Genomic DNA, 25,703 nt, shown 5'->3' on the forward strand with positions numbered 1-25,703 from the left:
ACTTTGAAAATGGACAAATTGGGGTGTGGCCTGTAGCGCCACCTATAGGCTCACGTGGGCCATTTTTGGTGTGGTAGTTACTCGTGGCCTGTAGTATCAATGTGCCAAATTTCAAAACTTTTCAACAAGGAGATCTTGAGTTATTGGACAATTTAGAGCTACAGGAATAATAAGAATAAGAACACTAACAAAAACAATAGGTTTCCTATTTATACCTTAATGATTACTATTACCCCATCAGTCTATAGCAGGGTTAATAACTATCATTTAATCTCTTATCTTTAACAGAATCCTGTTAAATATTTTGCTCTTAACTGTAAACACAAACAACGAGATGAGCTGCACAAGGGGCGCTGTAGTGACATCTCTTGGCCTGTGGAAGTAGGGAAATGAATTGCACAAGAATCCACTCGTGATTTTCCATGAACCCGACACGAGAGATCACTTTCCGCGAGAATGAACGCCGCTGGATTCAGAGACTGTAAGGTAAATTACATTCACAGTTACTTTTAACGTGCATGTCGTGATGTAAAAAAAGAATAATAATAGCGAATTGTATTGGACAAAAGTCTGACTTCAGTTTAGTTTTATTCCAAACAAATATTCAGCCATACAGTAGAACACTTTTCACTTGATCTGCAGTTTTCAGTCGAGATAAACGTGTGTTCTAGAATCAGCGCGTTCTCTGTCGACGATACATTGTAACAGTGAATAGAACGGAAACATTTCATGCGCTTCGGAAGTATTTTGTAGGGAAGTACAATGTGACAGTTATCTGGTGACCATGAAAACAGGTCAGGCAGTTTCTGATCAAAGTTTCCTCCTTATTCACATTATTTACATTCTTTCAGAGACCTCATTACACATATAAGTTGATACAATTGTTTGGATACTATACGGTTCCATTGTTCATTATATTGTGTTGTGTTAGTGTTGGGAGCCCTTCACTCAAATCACTTCAGTTGCAACTGCATATAGAGTATGTGAATACAGTATGTGTATAATACAGTATGTGTGTAATACAGTATGTGTGTAATACAGTATGTGTGTAATACAGTATTTCCTGCATGTTTTCTCAGGCGTGGAGATCAGAGGGTCTGTCACTGTCCACCAGCAGTAATGAGGCCTGCAAACTATATGATGCTATACTGTCTCAGGTACAGATATATAACACACACTGATATATCACTTTGTGCATATATATGACCATATTGTTTCTGTGCCTTGTGATCAGTATGTGACCTGGCGTAATGATGAGACTCTCGGAGGAATAGAAGGTTGCATTAAAGCTGTCAGAGCTGCTGATCCGGACTTTGGTATGTGATTACAACACTGACTTTTACAGTCTGTCAAAAGGTCACTGTTAAAGAGGGGACCAGGAGGTGTTATAAAAATATTTCACAGATATCTGGAATGCTTGATTCTGATTGGTCCATCACGGCATTCTGCAGTCAAATAGGTTTGAATAATGACTGCTAAACTGTATACTTGACCCTTTGTATGTCTTTACAGTCTCTTTGTTCTTGCATAAGAACATAACTTCAACTCAAATCAATATTTCATGCACATGCATTTATTTATTTGGTAAGCAGTTGTGTAAAACATTAGATAAAGTACAGTGAGCCGGCCATTATTGCAAAATAAATCCCTTTAGGGTGATACAAGTCTCCTCTGATTTTGTACTAATGATCAGCTGACTCTACATTATTCCTTACCTACCCTATGCATTCAGTGCATAACATTTCAAACTTTAATGCAATTTCACAGAGCAAGTTCCCAATAATTGCATTGCTCGTATGTACTATATGATGAATATGCATGCATAAGTTGGGCTGCTTCATTGGCAATTCTGCATCCTCATTAATCTCACACCTCACTGTGGTGCAGTCATGGGTCATGTGATCTCCACTGGGCTGGAGTTGGTGGGCACAGGAAGTTCAGTCCTGCGGGATGAGAGACTGGCCAATGCGGTGAGGATGACGGTGGAGCTGGCAGACGTTCAGGAGCTCACACCCAGAGAGAGAAGACACGTCAAAGCCGTGGAGCTCTTCTCCAGAGGGTCAGTTTGCAGAACTGAGATCACGATTAGACGGCAAAATTAAATGCAGCAAAAGTGTCTTATTCACACGCCCTTACAGATGAATTTCAGCATATTGTATTTTAATAATATAGAGATGTTGCAGGCAATGTAATAAGAAGTGAGCAGTTACAATTGTCTCATTTATGGCACAGTTTCCCCTGTGGCCAACACACAGAAATAGTTATTTTCAGATTCATGTTCACATTATTGTATCCGTGAGCAGTAAAGAGTCGTGACAGTCATATGAAAGTTTTGCCTTGTTTAGGGTTCTTGAACAAAGCATTTAGTTCAGTTATTTTAGACTCATCTCAGCACTCAGGACTTTGGGAGATACAGTGCATCTGGAAAGTATTCACAGCGCTTCACTTTTTCCACATTTTGTTATGTTACAGCCTTATTCCAAAATAGATTATATTCATTATTTTCCTCAAAATTCTACAAACAATACCCCATAATGACAATGTGAAAGAAGTTTGTTTGAAATCTTTGCAAATTTATTAAAAATAAAAAACAAAAAAAATCACATGTGCATAAGCATTCACAGCCTTTGCCATGACACTCAAAATTGAGCTCAGGTGCATCCTGTTTCCACTGATCATCCTTGAGATGTTTCTACAACTTGATTGGAGTCCACCTGTGGTAAATTCAGTTGATTGGACATGATTTGGAAAGGCACACACCTGTCTATATAAGGTCCCACAGTTAACAGTGCATGTCAGAGCACAAACCAAGCCATGAAGTCCAAGGAATTGTCTGTAGACCTCCGAGACAGGATTGTATCGAGGCACAGATCTGGGGAAGGGTACAGAAAAATTTCTGCAGCATTGAAGGTCCCAATGAGCACAGTGGCCTCCATCATCCGTAAATGGAAGAAGTTTTGAACCACCAGGACTCTTCCTAGAGCTGGCCGCCCGGCCAAACTGAGCGATCGGGGGAGAAGGGCCTTAGTCAGGGAGGTGACCAAGAACCCGATGGTCACTCTGACAGAGCTCCAGCGTTTCTCTGTGGAGAGAGGAGAACTTTCCAGAAGAACAACCATCTCTGCAGCACTCCACCAATCAGGCCTGTATGGTAGAGTGGCCAGACAGAAGCCACTCCTCAGTAAAAGGCACATGACAGCCCGCCTGGAGTTTGCCAAAAGGCACCTGAAGGACTCTCAGACCATGAGAAACAAAGATTGAACTCTTTGGCCTGAATGGCAAGCGTCATGTCTGGAGGAAACCAGGCACCGCTCATCACCTGGCCAATACCATCCCTACAGTGAAGCATGGTGGTGGCAGCATCATGCTGTGGGGATGTTTTTCAGCGGCAGGAACTGGGAGACTAGTCAGGATCGAGGGAAAGATGAATGCAGCAATGTACAGAGACATCCTTGATGAAAACCTGCTCCAGAGCACTCTGGACCTCAGACTGGGACGAAGGTTCATCTTCCAACAGGACAACGACCCTAAGCACACAGCCAAGATAACAAAGGAGTGGCTCCGGGACAACTCTGTGAATGTCCTTGAGTGGCCCAGCCAGAGCCCAGACTTGAACCCGATTGAACATCTCTGGAGAGATCTGAAAATGACTGTCCACCGACGGTCCCCATCCAACCTGATGGAGCTTGAGAAGTCCTGCAAAGAAGAATGGGAGAAACTGCCCAAAAATAGGTGTGCCAAGCTTGTAGCATCATACTCAAAAAGACTTGAGGCTGTAATTGGAGCAAAGGCTGTGAATACTTATGTACATGTGATTTTTTTTTAATTAATTTATTTATTTATTTATTTATTTATTTTTTCCGTTTTTTTATTTTTAATAAATTTGCAAAGATTTCAAACAAACTTCTTTCACATTGTCATTATGGGGTATTGTTTGTAGAATTTTGAGGAAAATAATGAATTTAATCCATTTTGGAATAAGGCTGTAACATAACAAAATGTGGAAAAAGTGAAGCGCTGTGAATACTTTCCGGATGCACTGTATATGAATAGTATTTTTTGTTTTAGTTTCAACAAAAGTAGTATGTTAGCTCAGTGTTCATTTCCCTTAATTTATGCTGATTCAAATGGATAAATCATTGTAATTACTTTTTACTGTAATTCAGTGAAAATACTTAAAATTGCAGTATATATATTGAGAATAAATGAGATTAGAGAACATTATGAGAACTGAGAACATTAACCAAAATTAATAAACGCTGTTAAAATACTGATAAAGTGACCACAGTTACTCAGTGGAGACTTTATTAACATCTGTGAATAAGTGCAATTGTGTTTCAGAGCGCTGCACAAGGCCTGTGAGGTTTGGGAGGATATCCTGGTGGATCATCCCACAGACATGCTGGCTCTGAAGTTTGCCCATGACGGATTCTTCTACCTGGGTGAACAGACTCAGATGAGAGACTCAGTGGCCAGAGTTCTGCCATACTGGAAACCACAGATGCCACTCTACAGGTGCCCGACACTCCACTAACGCCAATCTGAATGATGGCTACATGTGATAGTAACACATTACGTCCATCTTTTTCCAGTTATCTTAAAGGGTTGTATTCCTTCGGGCTTCTTGAGACTCATTTCTACGACGAAGCCGAAAAAGTTGCCAAAGAGGTATTATTTGTTATTTGCTGCAAAAATACAATTCATTAGTAATGCGATTGCTATTTCGATGAAGTAATCAATGATTGCATTGCCTTGATTGCAATTTTAGAGAAGTAATAAGTAATCATTAATTGATTACTTTTTCCAGTAACTTACTCAACACAGTAAACAGGTGTATACAATCTCCTTAAATCTAATTAAAGGGACAGTTCACTCAAAAATGAAAATTCTCTCATCATTTACTCACCCTCATGCTGTCCCAGATGTGTATGACTTTCTTTCTTCTGCAGAACACAAATTAAGATTTTTAGAAGAATTTCTCAGCTCTGTTGGTCCATACAATGCAAATGAATGGTGACCAGAACTATAAAGCACATAAAGGCAGCAGAAAAGTAATCCATAAAACTCCAGTGGTTTAATCCATGTATTCAGAAGTAATATGATAGGTGTGGGTGAGAAACCGATCACTATTTGAGTCAGTTTTTGATAGAAATTCTTCTCCCTGCCCAGTAGGGGGCGGTATGCATGAAGAATGTGAATCACCAAAAACACAAGAAGAAAAATGTGAAAGTGAAAGTGGAGATTGACTGAGCAGGGAGGAGAATTTTTTAGTAAAAATTGACTTAAATATTGATCTGTTTCTCCCCCATACCTATCATATCACTTCAGAAGACATGGATTAAACCACTGGAGTCGTATGGATTACTTTTATGCTGACATTATGTGCTTTTTGGAGCTTCTGGCCACCATTCACTTGCATTGTAAGAACCTACAGAACTGAGAAATTCTTCTAAAAATCTTCATTTGTGTTCTGCAGAAGAAAGAAAGTCAGACACATCTGGGACAGCATGAGGGTGAGTAAATGATGAGAGAATTTTCATTTTTGAGTGAACTGTCCCTTTAATGCAACGGAAGAAGACAAGCTTTTTCTTTTAACTTTCTCCTGAATGAACTAAAGCACTCAATGCAAATAAAGCATGCATTTATAATGTGCAACTTGTCTTTTTAAAATGAGTTAATTGAGGAAAATGTATAAATGCCATGTCCAAACCACAGCTACAATCAGTCATCAACGCTCTTCGACTAGCGAGTTCTCAAGACTTTCAGGGATTTGTGTGAATTAGAGAAATATCACCATTAGAGCATTTCGTCATAGTTTTGAGCCGAACAAAAAGAAGCCTGTTCACCGAGCAAGTATAAATGAGCCTTTAGATAATAATTAGACATTAATCTGTTTTTAAATCATTACTTTACTGTATATATTTAACAATGTTTTGTTAGATACAAAGTTGTTGTTTACATATCGATTCTTAATAAATATATATATGGGGGTCTTGGGTATCTCAGCGAGTACTGACGCTGACTATCACACCTGGAGTCACGAGTTCGAATCCAGGGCATGCTGAGTGACTCCAGCCAGGTCTCCTAAGCAACCAAATTGGCCCGGTTGCTAGGGAGGGTAGAGTCACATGGGGTAACCTCCTCGTGGTCGCTATAATGTGGTTCTCGCTCTCGGTGGGGTGTGTGGTGAGTTGTGCGTGGATGCCGCGGAGAATAGTGTGAAGCCTCCACATGCAAATTGGGCATTTGAAATTGGGAGAAAAAGGGGAAAAATTGAAAATAAAAAAAATTAAAAAATATATATATATATTATTTAGAGGTCAACCGACAGTGGATTTTGACGATAGCTATATCTAAGGTGGTGGAAAAGGTGATAACTGATTAATTGACCTTTAGTTATTAAAATTGATTTATAGAATATTGTTTTAAAAATTGTCACAGACACAGAGGTTTATTGTTTAACCAAACTCCTAATAATAATCACAAGAAAATGAAGATTTGGTGCATAGCATGGGACTTTTAACTATAAACAAGCCTGAAATACACCAGGGACTCTTATTTTGAAATGACAGACATAGTTTGGACCTGTACCTCATCCATTTTTTTTGATTTAGTATTCCTCAATCCATCTCTTATAAATACTGTAGTGTAACAAAAAAAAAAAAAAAATACAAATTCTTTTTTTTTTTTTTTTGCAAAACTGCCAAAAAAAAAAAAAAAAAAAAAAACATATATATATATAATGGATTAAATACCAAAAGTGTATAGGGTCTGTAGAAATCAGAAGTAGGTAAGAGTGTAATTTTTTTTTTCCACTTCCATAAATGATATTTTTTATAATTATTTCATATCTATTTAAGTTTACTATAGCAGGAGATCTATTTCTTTGTGTATTACAATAGAAATGAGTGCTATATTCATACAGATAAATGCTATATCACGTTGATTATCTGTGCAACAATGAACTATCAACAATGATGAATTATCAGAATCTCATATGCATATACACATACATAATATACTGATGTTTCAGTGATTGACTTGATTTACATTTGACATTGCTATTGGACGCAGAAGCAACATGGAAGTAAACTATAGCAAGTGCAACACATGAACAGTATGATTTGAGTATTGTCATTTGGGTGTAATGTGCATCTATTTAGACTCAAAGTGTCTGTGAAAATACACATATAATACACATAGATTACACGTGTGTAGATTATGTGTTATGTGTAGCTCAATATGTGATTGACAGCCAGTTGCATCTCACACATTTTCAGTGTGAAAATAATGAGTCCTGATTTGTTGCATTATCTCTTTAATTTATAAAAATAAAACATCACAGTATATTTGATTTTATTGTTTTCTAATTGTCTTGAAAATATTGTTAAAACACATTTTGTACTTCCATTTTTGATAGTTATAAGAGCCAGGTCTCTAAAGACCCGAATACGAACATGCATTTAAGGGTTAAACAAATTAATCTTGTTATAGCCTATAGGTCTATATGCACCAGATGAAGGGTTTTGTATATAGTATATATGGAGTTTGAGGAATAAGGATTATTATTGGCTTGATATGTGCTGACGGGGCATGTTTCCATCTGCTCACGTTTGTTTTTGTTTTTTTTGCATGCTCTCAGTTCAATTTAAAAAAACATCTTGTAATGCACTCTGCCTGTAGGGTCTGTCTCTGACCCCTGAGGATGGCTGGAGCGTGCACTCAGTGGCTCACGTCCATGAGATGAAGGCTGAGGTGGACAAGGGACTGAAGTTCATGTCCTCTACAGAGAGAGACTGGAGGGTCAGTCTCAGATTCTATACAGCACACAACGGGCTCCAAAAAGTCTGGGACCACTAGTGAAAATGATTCTCTTCTGCATCCTTCTGATTAAGAGGCCTACTGCATTTTTTATTACAGCAAAACAGTTTAAGAAGTTAACATGCATTTCTGGATGTCTTCGTAAATGTTCCGTCTCTCTTTTGCTTTGATGACAGCATGCACTTTCTGTTTATTTTTGGATCCCACTGCACACAAATATGAATGTGTTCAGAGTGCATATATTACAGTTGGCACACTTTGTGCTCCGTAAAGAACAATCAGGCCGTATGAAGTCTCAATGTGCTGTATTTCTTCCCTAAAGGTGTGTGACATGTTGGCGTGTCATAATTACTGGCACTGGGCTCTCTATCACATTGAGAAGGTAAAAATACCAGTTGCATGCCTATAAACAGTCTTTATCCAAGTGAACTGCAAATCCAGCACATGCTATTTTTATCCATATGGTCCTTTATAGCAAATCCTGGAATGAATTGATTGTTTTCCATTATGTGACCGTGTCATTATAGCTCGGTGATTACCAGCATACATCTCTGCATGGTAAAACATACATTGCCAGTTACATGTCCAGATCTGAGTAATAGATTCTTATGTAAATCTTTCTATTTTATGATCTTCACAGGGAGAGTATGAAGCAGCTTTGAAGATTTATGACGAGCAGGTCAGTGCACGATTGGATAGCACATTAGACAATATCAGTTTGTTCTTGTTTTTGTTGCTTTTCAATACTGTAGACACAGACCACAGAATTATCAAAAGTGTGTTTAAGTGTAGGGTACATGGTTAACAATTATGTGTTACATATAACAAAAATATACTGTCAACACATTATAAAAAATATGGTAATTGAAATATTGAAAGCTGCCAAACTAAAGTTACAATTAATTGCCTGATAATATTGAATCTTTTAGCAGCATACTGTATGTGATACATTGTAACAGTTGGGTTCATGTGAAAAATACAGAATCTTTTTACATTAAATGCATCTCAGCGGGTGCCATTAGCTGCATACGCTCTATAACACTTTTATATTCTAAAAGTTGTTTAAAATGTAGGTAACACTCAGAATAACTTTCATTTAAACTTTATCTATAAACATTACATAACTTATATAGCTCAGTTGGGCTATTCCATGTCAAATCAACCAAATTTTAGAAAGTTTCCCGGCTGAAATGTGCAATTTTTTGGTGAATAAATTTTCTGTTGAATAGTGCATTTTTGGTCTCTCAAAAATCTATATTTTGACATTGTTTTTAGGCGAATTAATAAAGTTGCATTTCTAGTTTCAGCATTATTTGTACCTCAAATCTTGGACAAGAAAATCTAGCTGCACCATGTGAGACACTTTTGGTTTTCAACCATTGAAAATGGGTAACATGAAACAATTTACGCACGGAGCCGCATTGAGAGCCCCGTATCTCTGGCACTTAACCATATAGGCCCTTAAAAATGGAGATGCAAAGAGAAAAGTTTGTTCTGAACCTGAATCTAAAAGGATATTAAGAAATCTTTAACACTTCTGGAGTTATAGGCACTCCAACTTTGAAAAACAACACAAAAAAAGTGCTTTTTTTAATTTTTGGACTCACACCATTGACATATAGTGAAACAAGAGGTGCTGAAGTCAACTGATCTTAATAATAGATCTACCGATCTCTGTGTATCAATAAAATCATGACGCTTGACAACCTTTCTGAGGTCATTTTTTTACCTGTAGTTTTGCTTCAAAATCATAGTTGAAAATCATCATACTGACCCCACTCAATAATAGATTATTCCATTTGCATTCAATATTTTGGCTTTCATTGTCATGTATTTATTTGTATTTTTTTCACTAGTAAAAACAAAAATTAAAAATAAAATTTTGAGCCGTGGACCTCTAAGTTGACACAGAATGACGTGGTTATTAATAGATCAGTAATGCATGGGGATTCATAATATGAACATACATGAATCTGTTTCATAACGTTTATTAACTATGTTCAAATAATGAACTAATGATCTCTTGAGCATTATGCAACGTGATGATGTTTTTTAGTGCTGTTAAAGAAAGCTGCTGTACAGTATAATAAAGTGGGTGTAAATTTGCAGTGGGGAAATGATTGACATTTTCTCTCCAGGTTTCTCGTCGGTGTGTGAAGTCTGGAGCCATGCTGGACACCGTGGACTCTTGTTCACTGCTTTACAGACTCGAACTGGAGGGTGAGACATCATCCAATCTTAAAATAGAGATTGAAAATAATAAACCTCTCAGTCTCCGTCTGAGCAGAGTCCAGTCACACATTCACAACTGTGTTTGTGTGTATAAACGTGTCCCTGTGTGTTTTGCATGCCAGGTGTGAGCGTGAAGGAGCGCTACCGGGAGTTGCTTCAGGTCACTCAGCCTCATACAGAGGACCACACGTTACTCTTCAATGACCTGCACTTCCTCATGGTTTCTCTGGGCAGTAAGGAAACCGCCACCACTCAGCGTCTGCTGGAGAGTCTGCAGGAACTCACTAAGTGAGCCGCATGCATTACATAAGTGTTTGTGGAGGCTGAGTCGTGCATTCAATTAGTGCGTCTTCAGGCTCTAGATTTCTTAGAAATGTCCGGCTTTGAGGAACACTAGCACTCTCCCAGACCGCTGAGCTGCATGCATATTTAGTCCAATCTGCAATAGCCACCAAAACACACACGTGTGGCAACGGCTGTACAGAGGATATACGTGGAACCAAGCACAAAAATAAAGCATGATGGAGACGAATACAACACTGTATCTGTTCAAACAGCACGGAGCATTCGATTGTATTTCCCCCTCATCTTATCTACTGTAGGCTCAAATACACACATAAAAAACCCTTGCTTCATTGTTTATTGCCCACACTATACTGTGTTTTCTTAATGAAGTCCTGGTGTTATAATAGTGACTCTTATTTACTCACTTTGTGACACATTCACCAAAAACAGACGGCACTGTTAAAGAATAGACATTATTTATTGTGCCTGTTCTGTGGGACACAAAATGAGATGTTTTAAAGAACGTTCACGCTGCTGTTTTCCATACAATTACAGCAAAAAAGTTGCATTAAGTTTGAATGTGCGGAATCACAGCGCTTCGGTGGAGGGGAAGATTATCAGTGAATAATGATTTAAATTTAACATATATTCCCCATATAAAGCTGTCGTATGGCTTCAGAAGAACTTTTGGAATATTGAGCAACTTTTAAGGTACTTCTTTGTCATTTTGGAGCTTGATAGTGCCTGGATGAACCAGATGGTACCCGACAAATCATCAGTGCTGTGTCTGAAACCGTGTACTGTCACAGTATGTTCTGTATTTGATGAAGGATGCATGCGAGTAGTGGGAATAGATTTCGGACGTCATCCGGGGACGTGGGCATTGGCCCGTGACCCGCATATATGACGTAAGAACAACAACCGTGAAAACGATCTGCTCTGGTTTTGTTAAACCAGCTCAATGTAAGGAACAGTTATGTTGGTATATGTCGCACTTATAGTTGAGAAGAGCCGTCTGACTCGCGGTTCATCGCCGTTCTTTTAAATCCAGCGCTTTGAACGTGACGTCGCCTCAGCTCCCGTGGGATTATGGGACCGTTAAGTGTCCAGTTGATCCGCACTTCAGAATCTCGCCGGAAATATTAAATCATCCGGGTATTTCTCGCTTACTGCTTCATGAATACTGTGGATTCGGACACACTACTCCATTGGCATACTAGATAGTAGAGAAGTATGGATATTTGGACGTGGCACAGTTTTCGGGCCGGTTCAAGTCTTGATTTTCAAGTATAACTTCAGGTCTGTTTGAGGTTTGTAATTATTTATTATGTACTCCCAAAACAAGTTACGCTAATGTAAAAATAATGACGTATTTTAAAAAGTAGCCTAAATTGTATTAAATTTATACAGTATGTACTGTATATAATATAGACTACATATATTTAATATGTACTATTAAATGCACATGTTCTTTCTCACAAACGAGATAGGGGCTGTTCACAACCAAACAAGTCTTTCTTTGACTGTTGCGTTGTGTCTCACTGTTTTTAATGCCTTGCTTTCTTTTTAAAAAAGAACTTCAAAAGTGAATTTCGAGACTGTTTACTGTTACAAATGTTGCCTATGATCCTTAAAGGGACAGTTCACCCAAAAATGAAAATTCTCTCATTATTTACTCCCCCTCATGATATCTCAGATGTGTATGACTTTCTTTCTTCAGCAGAACACATTTGAAGAACAACAGAAGAATATCCCAGCTCAGAAGGTCCTTAAAATGCAAGTGGATGGTGATCAGACTTTAGAAGCTCCAAAAATCACAGACAGTCAGCATAAACGTCATCCATACGACTCCAGCGGTTAAATTAATGTCTGCTAAAGCGATACGATTGATTTTGTTGTGAAAAAGATCAATATCTTAGTACTTTTTGGAGAGAATTTTCATTTTTGGGTGAACTAACTCTGTAAATAAAATACAGCCTATTGCAGCAAATGTACTTGCTTGAAGAACAAATGATGAAGATAGCAAGTGTTTTTGGGTTTGGATCAGGTTCAGGCTTAAAATCTGACAATATGGGCTTCAGTTTAATGCCTGTGTAGACCTCTAAAAGAAAGTCAAACAGGTTTGGAACAGCATGAGGATGAGTTAATGATGACATAATTGTCATTTTTGGGTGAACACTAGTCAGAATTCTCTGTCTTCCTCCTCCAGAGATCCAGCAGAGAATCATCAGCTCCATATAGCCGAGCGTGTTGGGTTGCCCATGTGTCGGGCACTGCTGGAGTACGACCAGGGAAACTACAGTCAGGCCGTGGAGCTGCTGAAACCCATCAGATACCGTTTTAAAGAGATCGGGGGCAGTGACGCACAGGTCAGTCACTTCTGAACTTCATCCACAGTATCACCAAAAGAGATGTGTTTTTACCACTAAAATTTTTTTTTCTTCATATATTTAAATGTGTTTTTGCAGAGGGATATTTTCAATCAACTTCTTATTCACGCTGCCATGAAGTCAGGAGACAAACACCACCAAAGATTTGCCAGGTACTGTAAAAGCCCTTTAAGTGGAGATTGTTCTTCAAAGTGTCCTGTTTTATGCTCTTATCTTGCACTTTAAAAAAGAACACTATGGGTAGAATACAACTGAAGCTGGAGATATGGCTGTTTCTTCAGGTTCTTTCAGCACTGTAGACTTAAAGGTGCAATATGTAACAATTTTCACGTAATATTCGTCTTTTCTTTGCCAATGTGTGAACGGCTTGTAACACAACTTAAAAATGAGCTCTTCCCCGACTTCCTAGGTTGCCTATTAAAGCCTGTAGACTGATTTTCATGCGAAGGGAGCGGGTCGCTTTTACCGGGAAAATCCAAAGTGTGTGACGTTTATGCACGCTCCCGAGAGTCTCAGTGCTTCTCTTCCACTATTCAACAGCGACAACAAACTGCAACACTAGGTAACATTATCTTAGAGATGAAATCCAGCAAACGTCCGGCTCCCAGCACAACACCGACTCCTACACAAACTCAGAGTAAACCAAAAAAACATTTATCTACTGAATCCAGTCTGGCTAAGCGGGAACATGATCGTGGTCGAGTGAAAACTAGAGTGAACATCGGCAGGACATTTGATTCCTGGAGGGACCTTCGTTCAGTTTTGGGGATCAAAACTGACCCTGAATTGACGTTCTTCTTATTGGACAGGTAAACTTCCATAACTGCAAAGCATGTGAAATATAGTGCCATAAGGATTGATCTGTGTCATTTTAGCTAAACTACAATAACACATGAAATGAATGCTAGACAATGTTCAAGATAATGCAGAAAGCTCCGTTCATTAGTGTAACGTAACTTGATTATACAGAAAATATATATATTCTATTATTATAAAACAATAACGCATCGATATATCAAAATGACAGTTGTGATGGATTCATATCAATACTGAATTGTGTCAACATATTTATAATGTACAGTCTGTTTTATAAACAGTTACTGTCATCATCCACCAAATTTAGCTAACAGCTATTGATAAAGCTGACTAGCTAGCTAACGGCGACATAGGCTATTGTATAAATGCAGTCAATGTATCATGCAAAGAAAAGTGATTACTTCAAACTACAGTCTCTCATAGTCAGACCTATATCCACACTTTATATGAGCCCTGTTCCAGCACTGGAGAGTCAAATATAATATACAGTCTCAAAGTTTGTAGAAAAACAATCATAACTGTGTAAGTTTAATTATGCTATCTCATCTGTCAGCATGATGTCGGTGAATCACGTTCAGTCTCTTTGTACGTTACGTCATTGTTTTGGTCGATGCTCGCTCGTGTCCCTATGGAGTGTGTGCGCGAGCACGAGCAACAGGCTGCAGTTCACTTAACGGCCACAGGTGTCACTAATAACAAGTGTTTCTGAATCTTACATACTGCACCTTTAAAATCTCATTAAAACACTTTTCTCTCTCTCATTAGTTTCTTTAATTTGTACAGTGTCCATCAGTGTGTGTTCATGAGTCACAGGAGATTTATATCATTCAAGTCATGAAAATTCATTTCTGTGTTGTGTTTAATAGAATTCTGTGCTGGAAATGACGCTGATGGAAATGATATTTTTAATGATTTTCAAATAAACTGACCGACTCATTTGTCTTGCTGAGGCTAATTTCAGAGCTAACATTTTATGGATTAGAAATACAAACAAATCAAATTTTCACACTTTTTACTTCATATGGCAAAATTACAGCTTGATTGATAAAAATTTAAAATGATATTTCTCTCGATTTTTCTCTTTGTCTCATATTTCATCTCCAGCATGCTCTTCACTGTCACTTTTGACAACTTTAATTTGGAGCAGAATTGTTTCGTGTGATGGAAATGATGCTGCAACTGTGCGACAGTTGTAATTTTTGAAAAATGTATATAATTTTTGAAATTATTTAAAAAACTAAATTCAAACAATGAATATTGAAATGGTTTGTTTATTTCCCTCCTTGTTTAGATGATCATAATTTTACACAAGCTGTAATTTGTATTTATTATTTTATCCTGGTGAGAAGTTTGCAATTCAGATTTAAATTAATATCAGGTTTAAAACAAGTTCAGTTCAATGGACAGCATTTGTGTCATAATGTTGATTACCCCAACCATTAATTTCGACTCATCCCTCCTTTTCTTTAAAAAAAGCAAGAATCGATGTTCCGGTGAGACACTTACAATGGAAGTCAATGAGCCAGTTTTTAGAGGGTTTAAATGTGACGCTTATGAAAGCACTTACATTAATTCTTCTGTTAAAACTGCTGTATTATTTGTGCTGTAACGATGTTTAAATTGTAATTTTTTACAGGCATTTTAGGGTTTACATCATCATTACATGGTAACAAAGTTGTAAAATTGTCTATAACTTTCCACAGATGTGGTTAGTAAGTGATTTAATCACAGTAAAATCATGTTAACACACATATTGTTTATGTCTGCATTTCTTTAACGAGACCATCATATTACAAAATGAAAACATGAGACATGAAAGTGTCAGAAGTGAAACACCTGTATGTTGAACGCGTCTTTTGCGAGCTGTTCTTCACCACAGAAAATAATATCAGTTGATCCTACAAACAAAATGTGTTGACAGAAATCTCTGACTATGGCAGTTTGCACTGATAGAGTATGATTGTCAACACATTTTGTTTTGTTGGACAATTCAAAATATTTGTGTGTTGTTGTTGTTGTTGTTGTGACTAACAGGTTGTATTTATGTCAGAATATTGTTCTGTAGCATCATTCAGACAGTGATTTTGCCCTGTAGTGATTTGTTGGACACTCACTAATGGAGCAGGTGTTTGTTTCTGTCTCTAGATGTATGCTGATAGAGAGAGACGCACTGCGGCTGAACTCCCCACTTACAGACCGTCTGATCCAGAGAGCACACTCACTACACATTTGAGTCTATTCAGTATGCACTTAAGCTGTTTAATTACAAAGAGTGTGTTCACTCCTCCAACAATGTCTCCTGTCATCTCGTCCAACTACATCACAAAACTTAATGAAATGGATGTGTGCAAGAGATGGCTTCTTATGTAGACACTTTGCACTACACATTATTAAAGTTCAACTAGTATTGTATAAATTACAGTGATTATTCAATGCTGTGTGCATTCAAAATGAGCTTAAAAATATGCATTCAGACTTTTTGAATTTGTAATGTAAAAATAACAAACAATCCTGCAAGCTTTACTAACAACCTTATTTTTAAATAACAGAGAACAAAATGTAAACTGAAATAGAAGATAAACATGGGCTCCAAGGCAAAGAATGTGCTGGCAATGTATGAGCAGGATAAAGCATGTATCATAAAAGCATCACTCCGGTGTGTGTGTGTGTGTGGAATGATTGAGGTGAGTCTTCCGGCTCTACAACACTGATCGGATCTATTTCCAGAACTCAGAGATGAGAGTCTGAGACAGCACGATGCCTGCGATATTGAGGATCAAATAGAAGAACCGTGTCAGGATTGCAGTGTGCATGTAGAGGAACATAATTGTGTTTTGTTTTTTTTAATCCCCTTTTCTCCCAATTTGGAATGCTCAATTCCCACTACTTAGTAGGTCCTCGTGGTGGTGCGGTTACTCACCTCAATCTGGGTGGCGGAGGACAAGTTGCCTCCACTTCTGAGACCGTCAATCCGTGCATCTTATCACGTGACTCGTTGTGCATGACACCGCGGAGACTCACAGCATGTGGAGGCTCATGCTACTCTCCACGATCCACACACAACTCACCACACGCCCCATTGAGAGAGAGAACCACTAATCATGACCACGAGGAGGTTACCCCATGTGACTCTACCCTCCCTAGCAACCGGGCCAATTTGGTTGCTTAGGAGACCTGACTGGAGTCACTCAGCACACCCTGGATTCAAACTCGTGACTCCAGGGGTGATAGTCATCGTCAATACTCGCTGAGATACCCAGACCCAAGGAACATAATTTCTGTATCTGCCCCACACCTCTGAAACATTCATGAATGGAAATGCGCCGAGTTATACCAACACACAACAGGATCACGATCCTAAAGGCTTGAATGTGTTGCTTCAGGAAGACAAAACAGGCTGATTTTGTCAAATAAACTATGTCCTAATGAATTTGACTGGCATCAGTCTTGTATATGGATCAATGCATGTATTCTGGAGTAATGTAATAGATCTGTCAATGCAAAAATGTAATTCACACAAAATAAGTTGTGTATTCCTCTGATTTACATGCTTTCAAAGTAATTTTGATATTTTTCTGTGGCGTAAAGTAAAAGATGTTTCGTGTAACCATCTGGAGACAGAAAAAAATAAGTCTCATTAGAAGCTGAAATTCTTGGAAAAAAATAAATATTGGCATGAAAAGTGCAGAATAATCTTTTGTATTTTTTTTTTTTTGTAATTTTCTTCCAAAATGTGATTCATATTTAAGCAAAATTGTTATTTTGTCATACTGATATTCAATATTTTGACATTTTTGTGAAGCAGCACATTTTGTTTTGGTCATATGATGTAACTATTGAAACAAGAATCCTAATAAATGTTCTCGATTTATAAAAAAATAAAATTTTTACCTTGGCATATATGCTTGAAAACTTTGTTGAAGTTAATGATTAAGTGTGTTCACTCTCAAGGTGCAAGGTTACATGTGACATTGTCCTTATTTTTATTGTATTTTTATCACCTTGGTCAACCTTATTTATTAATAAACCACGTAAGACAGGCCAGTTTAAAGACATATTCTGGGTTCTTATAACAAATCAAGCTTTATGTGGCACTTTTTATTTTTTATTTAATTGATTTGCTTATAACAGAAAATATTTCTAATTCGTCTCCCGGTTTGTAAAAAACGCATTTACATAAATATACTTACAATGAAAGTCTATGGGGTAGAGCATTCTGGAGGGTTAAGAAGCAGAAATGCGAAGCTTGCAGTTTTTGTTAAACAATATTAATGATTATGTACAAAAACATGCATTATTTGAGCTGTACTGTTGTCTAATCAGCGGTGGGACAACTATATGTGAACGAACCTCTGGTTGTGAGGTGGATGTGAACAGTCCATTTCTGGTATCTTTGCAAGTCGAAATTATTTACTGTGCAAATCGGCACGAGCATGACAGCATACCACAGATGCTGTTAACAGAGCTCAACTTGTATTATAATCCACAGCTTGAGACAATCAATTTAATTAGTAACTGTTTTCACTGAGCAGTGGCGGAGCCGTGAGTTTCTCCACAGGGCTGGCTGGGCAGGGGCCAGCGATCAGTCTGTGGGGGGGTTGTTGGTGTAGAAAGCAGAGGTGCGTGGATTCAAAACAGAGAGGAGTGGATACAGTGACACCCGGGACGGAGAGGTGCGGCGACCTTGGTATGGACACATGTTAAGTCTCCTGTGTGTTCCAGTTGTACAGAGATGGTTCCACCTCCAAAATACTAAACTGTGCCCAAGACAAAAAAATTACAAAAACGGCAATTGCGAGTGGGGTGGCCAATGGGGTGGCCAGGCTTCAGTCGCCCTTGGCCACCCCCTAGCTCTGCCACTGTCACTGAGGAGAATGTTACCTGTGGTAGCACAAGTCCCAGCGCGCCCACTAACAGCAGGTGAGATTCGATCCACACGACCGCTCTGTCCGAACAGTCCACCAGATAGATCGATCTAGTGGCATCCAGAGAGTTTTGGGTCTGAACCCCGAAGTCACACATAGTGTTGATCACAGTCTGAAAGAGTAAAAGAGGTGGCATTAGATTTTCGTCTTTAGTCTTTGAGCAGCGGGGGCAGTGGTCTGCATTCCCACGGGACCTGATTAGACTTCTTGCGGTGCGGGATTACGTTCCCGATTTGAAGGCGGGAGCGGACAGTAAACGGGAACAGGCGGTCAGAGAATAGCCTGAAAAATCAGATGTGGATATCCTTTTATTATTATTATTATTATTATTTTATTAATTGATTAATGCAAAATAACTTTTTATTTTACAACTACTTTATTTTTTATATTAATAAACAGAAAATGCAACGTAAAAGTGTGCACACAGCACTTGCATCAAATTATCCAATATATAGATTAGGCAGGTAGTCAACGGCACTTTAGAAGAATGGCAGAACAAAGTATGGACACACTGGAGGAAATTAAAGGATGTGAAATTCAAACTAGAAAATGGTCAATTTAGTGTTAAGAAACCAATTTCAGGCAAGTCAAATGGGTATCATGTCACGTGTCATCTGATAATAACAATAACAGAAAAATAAAACTTTCTTTGTGTACACTTGTCTATTTGTGTGGCTTACACCCAATGTGGAAAACGCATATGGGGTGGCGGGAACGGGAGCGGTCGGGAAGAAAATCACTGCGGGGAGAGTGCGGGTGAACATGATGTAAAATTCAGCTGAAGCATTCAGTGTGGGATGGAAAAATCAGTCCCGTGCAGACCTCTCTACCAAAGTTTTTAATCTCTGCTGATACTCATATCACATGTTGTGGCTTGTTGAGAATAGGTGTGCTGTTATATTTCTATCGAACCAATGATTAAAAATGCCTATACTTAGATTTAAGGAGGGGCCCCAGCCATATCTCGAAACCAGAAACTTTGAGTTGGGCACTTCTGACATGGGACAGAAAAGAACCACCTAGAAATGCCCTAGCAACCGCATAGCAACAAGCTAAAAAAAAAAAAAAAACACTCGAAATACCTTAGCAACCGCATAGCAACAAGCTAAAAAAACAAAACACTCAAAATACCTTAGCAACTGTATAGCAACAAGCTAAAAACAAACAAACAAACACTTAAAATACAGTACTGTGCAAATATCTTAGGCACATAAGATGTTTCACAAAAACATTTGTCTTAAGATGGTTATTTATATCTTCAACTTTAGTGTGTCAATAGAAAATATAAATGTTAGACTCAAAAACATTACTTTTGCAAATAGAAAAGATTAGAATAGAAGAACAGGGAGCCCTGCAACAGATGTCATGACCCCACAGAGTCCCCACTGAACATCGTGTCAGTCTGAGATTACATAAAGAGACAGAAGCAATCGAGACAGCTGAAATAGATAGAAGAACAGGGAGCCCTGCAACAGATGTCATGGCCCCCACAGAGTCCCCCACTGAACATCGAGTCAGTCTGAGATTATATAAAGAGACAGAAGCAATCGAGACAGCTGAAATAGATAGAAGAACTGTGGTGAATTCTCCAAGAAGCTTGATCATCTTATCTGCCAACAACCAAGAAAAACTGTGTCCAGGTGTATCTAGAAGAATTGGGGCTGTTTTAAAGGCAAAGGTGGTCACACCAAATAATGATTTAGCTTTTTTATGTTTACTGGACTTTGTATGATGTTAACTGATAAATGAAAACTGTTTATGTCATTATGTTTGAAGACATCCTCACTATGCAACATTTTGTGCCTAAAACTTTTGCACAGTACTGTACCTTAGCTACCACATAGCAATAACCTAAACAAACATTCAGAATGCTTTAGCAACTGCATAGCAACAAGCAAAAAACAAAACAAAAAACAAAACTTGAAATACCTTAGCAACCACATAGCAACAAGCTGAACAAACACTCAGAATACCTTAGCAACCACAAAGCAACAAGCAAAAAACACTTGGAATACATTAGCAACTGCATCACAACAAGCTAAAAAACACTTGGAAAACTACTTAGCAACAAGCTAAAAAAACAAAACAAAACACTACCAAGACCTTAGCAACTGCATAACAAAAAGCTAAAGAAAAACAGAGAATGCCTTAGCAACTGCACAGCAACAAGCTAAAAAACACTTTGAATACCTTAGCAACAAGCAAAACAATCTCATTTCTGAATACCTTAGCAACCACATAGCTACAAAGTAAAAAACAAAACACTCAAAATACCTTAGTTAACACAGCAACAAGCTAAAAAAAAACACTTGAAAAGACACTTGGAAAACCTTAGCAACAGACTAAAAACACATTCCCAAAACCTAAGCAACCGCAAAGCAACAAACTAAAAAAACACATTCCCAATAACTTAGCAACTGCATAGCAACAAGCTAAAAAAAAAAATACTTGGAAAACCGCTTAGCAACAAGCTAAAAAAAAAAAAAAAAAAAAACTACCAATACCTTAGCAACTGCATAGCAACAAGTTAAAAAACACTTGGAATACCTTAGCAACTGCACAGCAAAAAGCAAAAAACACTTGGAACACTTTAGCAACCGCATAGCAACAAGCTAAAAAAAAAAACTCAGAATACCTTAGAAACTGCATAGCAACAAGCTAAAAAAAAAAACTCAGAATACCTTAGAAACTGCATAGCAACAAGCTAAAATACACTTGGAAAACCACTTAGCAACAAGCTAAAAAAAAAAAAAAAACACTACCAATACATTAGCAACTGCATAGCAAAAACCTAAAAAAACACTTGGAATACCTTAGCAACTGCATAGCTAAAAAAAATACAAAAAAAAATAAAATAAAAAAAAACCTCAGAATACCTTAGCAACTGCATAGCAACAAGCTAAAAAAACAAAACACACAAATTACCTTAGTAATCACATAGCAACATGCTAAAAAATACACTCTGAATAACTTAGCAACAGCATAGCAACAAGCTAAAAAAAATTCAAAATACCTTTAACAACTGCATATCAGTAAACTAAAAACACTCGAAATACCTTAGGAACTGCAGAGCAACAAGCTAATAAATATTTGGAATACCTTAGCAACCGCATAGAAACGAGCAAAAAAAGAGACACTCGGAATACCTTAGCAACAGGCTAAAAACACATTCCCAATACCTTAGCAACTGCATAGAAACAAGCAAAAAAAAAAAATAAAAATAAAAATAAAAGACACTCGGAATACCTTAGAAACTGCATAGCAACAAGCTAAAAAAAAAAAAATCAGAATACCTTAGAAACTGCATAGCAACAAGCTAAAATACACTTGGAAAACCACTTAGCAACAAGCTAAAAAAAAAAAAAAAAACACTACCAATACATTAGCAACTGCATAGCAAAAACCTAAAAAAACACTTGGAATACCTTAGCAACTGCATAGCTAAAAAAAAAAAATAAAAAAAAAAAATAAAAAAAAACCTCAGAATACCTTAGCAACTGCATAGCAACAAGCTAAAAAAACAAAACACACAAATTACCTTAGTAATCACATAGCAACATGCTAAAAAATACACTCTGAATAACTTAGCAACAGCATAGCAACAAGCTAAAAAAAATTCAAAATACCTTTAACAACTGCATATCAGTAAACTAAAAACACTCAAAATACCTTAGGAACTGCAGAGCAACAAGCTAATAAATATTTGGAATACCTTAGCAACCGCATAGAAACGAGCAAAAAAAGAGACACTCGGAATACCTTAGCAACAGGCTAAAAACACATTCCCAATACCTTAGCAACTGCATAGAAACAAGCAAAAAATAAAAATAAAAATAAAAATAAAAGACACTCGGAATACCTTAGGAACTGCATAGCAACAGGCAAAAACACATTTGGAATACCTTAGCAACCGCAAAAAAAAATATCTATATTGATATATATCTATATGATAATACTATCAATACCTTAGCTAAAAACATAAAAACACTTGGAATACCTTAGCAACTGCATAGCAACAAGCTACAAAACACTTGGAACACTTTAGCAACCACATAGCAACAAACTTAAAAAAAACAACAACTCTGAATACCTTAGCAACTGCATAGCAACAAGCTAAAAAAAAAATACTGGGAATACATAAGCAACAGCATAGCAACACCTGCTTAGCACTGAGGTGGCCAGTTTTGCATGGGGAAGCACCATTCACAATGTCTTCAGAAAAGGTACAAATCTAGTTTCTGTAATATTATAGAAGCTCTAGAAATGCAGTTGCAAATGTTTAGTGTAACATTCAGAAGAATGTTTTTTTGGCAGTGTTTGACCCACCTGAGTTATCTGAACCCTTTCAACTCCACTGCATCTTCAGTTATCTAATGATTTATTTCCCCTTTAACACAAAACTATTGTAAAGGAGCACAACAGCTTTTATGAAGAACGTGTAGGTTGAGTAAATCATGACAGAATTGTAATTTTCAATTGAACTATTTCTTTAACTTATATCAATGCAATACATTTTCCCGCACAGATTTCTCACCATTTTCAGAGTTCAAAATCCGTCAAGACTGACACAGCGCTAACTGCTGAGAAATGATCACATGTAACTTTTAAGATCATGAGTTTTCCAAGTAAACTCCATGTTGTGTTGACTGGTACACTTGAACTAAACACATATGGTCTCCTGCACAGGTCACTGTGAAATATAATGTTATGATTTATTTTCATATTTGAGCACTGCCATCGTCTCTCCATGTGAACAGCTGCTCAGATGAATCTCAGAATCTTCTGTCACTCCGTTCACTATAAAACGAAGTGTTTGAATACTGAAAAACAATGAAGCCCATACACCATATATCTTCTCTCAGCATACTTAAATGTGCCATTCGTCCTCTATTTTCTTCCATTTTTGTTTGACAGAACTGCATTTCGTCCGCTTTGACCCGTTTAGAGAGTGTTTATCTAGCAATCACTGGAGACGTTTGCCAAGGGAGCACAGATCATAATATTTACATCTGCCAAAGAGTTGCTTTAAACCAATGATCTATGTTCTGTTTGAGCATCTTATCAGCATGTAAACAGGTTTTATGGATTGAATTTGGAGTGCACATTTTGCATTTCAGCCAAGCAGCCGCTTTGGACGTCCATGCCAATATGGCACCAATCTGTCATTTTCCATCTCAGGAGACAGGAAAGCAATTAAAAACGTATACGTTATCCTCAAATTGCTGCTTTGACAAGTGTGTTGAAGTTCAACCTTTGAATTAGTGATATATATGGTAAACCCAATCTGTTTAAGTTCACTAAGCTTACTGATGTGATTATAACGGTGGTAATTAATAGCACAGGCCATCATCATTAGAGACATAGAGCGGAGAGGAAGGGCCGAGTCCAACACTTTGAATCTATCTTTGTGGCAGTTCGTTGCAAAGAGTGCAATAAACCAGTGACCACATAAAGTTTTGTTTAGCTGATTAGTGGAAAAATAATAAAACTTCCTTTGTTCTATTGCCTGGCTTTAAAGGTGGATGAAAGAATATAATGGTGTCTAATATTGTGTTTTGCACCAGTTTTCCAAGGATCCATGAACTCAGTTGACCGACACCTGTGTTTACTTTTTTCCTATAAAAAAAATAAAAAAAAGCCAATAGCCTTAAGTATACGTCACATCTGTGAACCATGATTTATTACATGCTATGTCTAGTTAGCAACAGGAGGCATTAGTATTAGTACAATACATTCGTATTCTAGAGGGCATTGTATTGGGGAAAAAAATAAATAATAATAATTATACTCCTGTAGGTGCAAGAAGAGTCATCAATATCGTCTGTTTTCCCAGAAGAGAAAGAGTTTACAGTTATATGCATATACTGAAGTCAGAAGTTTACATACACTTTAACCAAATACATTTAAACTCAGTTTTTCACAATTCCTGACATTTAATCGTAGAAAACATTCCCTGTCTTAGGTCAGTTAGGATCACTACTTTATTTTAAGAATGTGAAATGTCAGAATAATAGTAGAGAGAATGATTTATTTCAGCTTTTATTTCTTTCATCACTTTCCCAGTGGGTCAGAAGTTTATATACACTTTGTTATTGTTTGGTAGCATTGTCTTTAAATTGTTTATTTAAATGTTTTGGGTATCCTTCCACAAGCTTCTCACAATAAGTTGCTGGAATTTTGTCCCATTCCTCCAGACAGAACTGGTGTAACTGAGTCAGGTTTGTAGGCCTCCTTGCTCGCACACGCTTTTTCAGTTCTGCCCACAATGTTCTATCGGATTGAGGTCAGGGCTTTGTGATGGCCACTCCAATACCTTAACTTTGTTGTCCTTAAGACATTTTGCCACAACTTTGGAGGTATGCTTGGGGTCATTGTCCATTTGGAAGACCCATTTGCGACCAAGCTTTAACTTCCTGACTGATGTCTTGAGATGTTGCTTCAATATATCCACATCATTTTCCTTCCTCATGATGCCATGTATTTTGTGAAGTGCACCAGTCCCTCCTGCAGCAAAGCACCCCCACAACATGATGCTGCCACCCCCATGCTTCACGGTTGGGATGGTGTTCTTCAGCTTGCAAGCCTCACCATTTTCCCTCCAAACATAATCAAATCAATCAAATCAAATCAAATCACTTTATTGTCACACAGCCATATACACAAGTGCAATGGTGTGTGAAATTCTTGGGTGCAGTTCTGATCAACATAGCAGTCGTGACAGTGATGAGACATATACCAATTTACAATAACATCAAATTAACACAACACAATTTAAACATCTGTTATACACATAATTACACTCAACAATATACAAATAATAACATACACTGTACAGTATACAATACGCTGTTTTTTTTTTTTTACTATATAGATACACATTATTCAATAAAAATTAAAAATTTAAATATATATATAAAAAAAAGTATATATATATATAGAATGTACAGTATTGTACTGTATTGACATTCAGCTGTCGGTTGATAGTCAGTTATTAAGAGAGACATAATATAATAATAATAATATAATTTATGACAGTCCGGTGTGAGATAAAAGAGTAATAAAGTGCAGGGCTGATGTATTTTGATCGTGAGAGATCAAGAGTTCAGAAGTCTGATTGCTTGGGGGAAGAAGCTGTCATGGAGTCGGCTGGTGCGGGTCCAGATGCTGCGATACCGCCTACCTGATGGTAGCAGTGAGAACAGCCCATGGCTCGGGTGGCTGGAGTCTCTGATTA

At 37.5% G+C, this 25,703-nt stretch overlaps 2 protein-coding genes across 3 annotated transcripts in view; one reads left to right on the top strand and one right to left on the bottom strand.

Annotated features, from left to right (window-relative positions):
* The first annotated feature begins 335 nt into the window (after positions 1 to 335).
* On the top strand, positions 336 to 17,442 carry LOC127417073 (tetratricopeptide repeat protein 38). Of its 2 annotated transcripts, none has more exons than XM_051656790.1 (14): positions 336 to 486; positions 1,080 to 1,157; positions 1,235 to 1,316; positions 1,888 to 2,059; positions 4,342 to 4,515; positions 4,593 to 4,668; positions 7,684 to 7,803; positions 8,144 to 8,203; positions 8,462 to 8,500; positions 9,960 to 10,041; positions 10,176 to 10,341; positions 12,548 to 12,707; positions 12,807 to 12,880; positions 15,690 to 17,442. In XM_051656790.1, exons 1-14 carry the CDS (start codon positions 457 to 459, stop codon positions 15,775 to 15,777), a joined length of 1,401 nt encoding a protein of 466 aa, XP_051512750.1. In that variant the 5' UTR covers positions 336 to 456; the 3' UTR covers positions 15,778 to 17,442. The 2 variants fall into 2 exon arrangements, with proteins under 2 accessions (XP_051512750.1, XP_051512751.1); XM_051656791.1 differs by having other exon boundaries at positions 410 to 481.
* The window catches only part of LOC127417130 (tetraspanin-33-like), a 29,470-nt gene continuing 20,028 nt past the window's right edge, over positions 16,262 to 25,703 (bottom strand). Inside the window, exons 6-7 of the mRNA XM_051656833.1 lie at positions 18,426 to 18,581; positions 16,262 to 16,312 (exon numbers count right to left, since the gene is read on the bottom strand). Of these exons, the coding sequence (XP_051512793.1) occupies positions 16,262 to 16,312; positions 18,426 to 18,581 (207 nt within the window). The remainder of the gene's footprint in view (positions 16,313 to 18,425; positions 18,582 to 25,703) is intronic.

The sequence above is a fragment of the Myxocyprinus asiaticus genome, chromosome 26 (genome assembly GCF_019703515.2).
Source record: "Myxocyprinus asiaticus isolate MX2 ecotype Aquarium Trade chromosome 26, UBuf_Myxa_2, whole genome shotgun sequence".
Lineage (NCBI taxonomy): Eukaryota > Metazoa > Chordata > Actinopteri > Cypriniformes > Catostomidae > Myxocyprinus > Myxocyprinus asiaticus.